The 2,500-nt window shown below is 40.3% G+C and overlaps 1 protein-coding gene across 1 annotated transcript in view; it reads left to right on the top strand.

Moving 5' to 3' along the window:
- The window catches only part of LOC138012483 (serine palmitoyltransferase 1-like), a 23,152-nt gene extending 22,184 nt beyond the window's left edge, over nt 1–968 (top strand). The window contains exon 15 of the mRNA XM_068859267.1: nt 137–968. Coding sequence (XP_068715368.1) covers nt 137–230 — 94 coding nt within the window. The 3' untranslated portion in view covers nt 231–968. The remainder of the gene's footprint in view (nt 1–136) is intronic.
- Nucleotides 969–2,500: the final 1,532 nt, after the last annotated feature.

Genomic DNA, 2,500 nt, shown 5'->3' on the forward strand with positions numbered 1-2,500 from the left:
GATGAAAACTGGTGCACGAGTCTGAGCAAGCCAATCGTAACACGTTGCAGTGCAGGCCAAAGTTTTGGCAAAGGACTTTCGAAACTCAACTGGAAACCGCTATTGACTTGCATACATTTTTCTTACTGTTTTATAGTATCAGAGTGACTCTGAATGTACAGCTTACAAGAGAGGAAATCAAGCGCGGAGCTCAAGTCATCAGACAAGCAGCTGAACAAGTCTTTTGCTAAGAAAACAAAGCCATTAAATCCTTCCACTGACCAAAAAACTCAGGACTTAAAGGGGCATTGTCATGAGCTGCGCATGCTCGAGTTTGTTTGCTCTCGAGCCCACGGAAAATTCTAGCCGCCATCATGGATTTACGCGTGACTCACGCGTGACTCACGCGTGACTCACGTATATTCGCCAGAGTTTCTCCTTTGTCCACCATGGCCCTCTCCAGTGGACACCATTTTGAATTTGTCGATTCAACTTGAAAAAAGTTAACCTAACACTTTTCAAGTTTTCACAAGACGCTAGCGCATGCGCTTTTCGTGACAGCTTCCCTTTAATTCAAATGATATCAATAAAAACAAAATTCCCAGTTGAACAATAAAAATCAATAGATATGCATTTAATTAAGAAAATTGCATACACTGACTCAGGGTAGCAAAGGTGTTTTTTTTTTTCCTCGTCGCCCGTGTTGCACTCGAAAGCCCTGATTGGCGAGTTTTCGACCACTGATAAGTGGCGTGCGCAAGAAAAGCCTTAGTACTTAGCAAATAATACTTATACTTCGGTTGTTGGCAAGGAATGCCCATCTCGTCAAACGTCGTGGATGTATTTGGGAGAATATTTAATAAACTGATTGTAATAAACGGGGTTTATCCAATAAGTAGGAGATATAACATGAGCGGGAGATTGTAAAAACTCATACAGATCGGACGCAAATATCTTATCGCGCTTGTGAAATAAAAGAATAAATTGTATACAGTGAGAGTTCTGTACCAGCCGAGCTAGAGTTTGTATTGAAAATTAATTCTACTTTAATACTTCATCAATCCCAACTGATTTGTACATTTCTACAAAGACTTAACAAAAAGCTCTAGATTTTCAGGAAAAATTCTATTCTTACACTTTCTTTCTGAAGAGATATGATCATCTTACTTCTTTGACGTCATTAGTTACCAGGGCCCAACTTGGTCGGCCAACATTTTTTGCGTTTTAATCAAACGCCCGCTAAAACGTGTGGATACACTATTGGGGAAATTTTTTCGAAGGACTACACTCCAGACACTATAGATATTTAAACGAAAAGTAAAAAAACTGGGAAAAAATAAGGGACATAGGGACTTAAAGGTTTCATAACCAATCTATCGATTAACTATTAATTTTGCCTACATTTCCAGAATTTCGGAACAACTGGAAAATCCCGGGCCCATTCGTCCATTCGTCCACAATTTCTGTTTACATTTTGGGACAAAACCCGTCGATGTGATTGGTTTTGACCGACCAACCGGAAAATGCTGTTCCATAGACCTAATCGGCTAACTCAGTGCTGTACCCAATTCAAACCCTTTGGGAATAAGGCGTTTTGTCTAGGTATTTTCATGTCATTTAAGTATAAACTACATTATGATAAAAGTACATTACACAAAGAATCTTAATCCCGGGAGATCTCTTCTCCCTGCACAAGTTAGTGGACAAAGCTGTTCCTGACCGTTAAAAGTGAGATGTCACAAGATGGGACCGTGGATAAAGTTGGACGTATTTTGCCAGATAGTAATGAAAGGGTTTGAGAAAAAAAAAAAAAATTGCAAAAACTCTGCCTGGGGTCCCCCGTGCTACTTTCGATCCAAAGAGGGAGAGATTAATCGGTCCCTGAGCCATCTGTGATTAACCCCTTGACTACGGTAGCTCCTTCTGTTAGTGTAATAAAAACTAAGGATAGTCTATAGTTCTGAATTTTATTCCTTGTTCTTGTTCATGTGGTAAGCAGAGAAGCAGAGTTAGTACAGAACGCATGCGCATTCGTAAAATACGTATTAACCCTTTGGCTGCTAGAGATTTGGCCGAAAAACACGTTTTGAAGCTAGTTGAGGGGTTTTTTGGTCAATGTCGTGCTGTTTAAGAGCTAAATCTCCCTACAAACCCGTTTTTTCCAGGTGGTACACTCCGCGGCCTTTTCAGCCAGGTGCTTGCAAAGTTCGGTATGCGCAGAAAGCAAAATTTCGACATAGTTTTTGGCTTTAAAAGTAGCACAACACTTTCGACTTTCACTTTTCGCTTTCTCTCCTTCCCTCTCTTTTCGCTTTCCTTGCCTCGTTCTGGGCATTTGGTAGGCTTTATTTTGGTAGGAAGAGTTTCTGAGCAACATTTCATCATCTTATAATTAGGTGATCAGAAAGGTAGGTGGGTAATGGAGCAAGCTTTTCATGGAGATTTCAGGTCAGTGTTACATTGGTTTTTTTGGCCGTTTCTCCAGTTTCCTTGACTGAATTGTGCTCATTCTGGTATAGTT

The sequence above is a fragment of the Montipora foliosa genome, chromosome 8 (assembly GCF_036669935.1).
Source record: "Montipora foliosa isolate CH-2021 chromosome 8, ASM3666993v2, whole genome shotgun sequence".
Lineage (NCBI taxonomy): Eukaryota > Metazoa > Cnidaria > Anthozoa > Scleractinia > Acroporidae > Montipora > Montipora foliosa.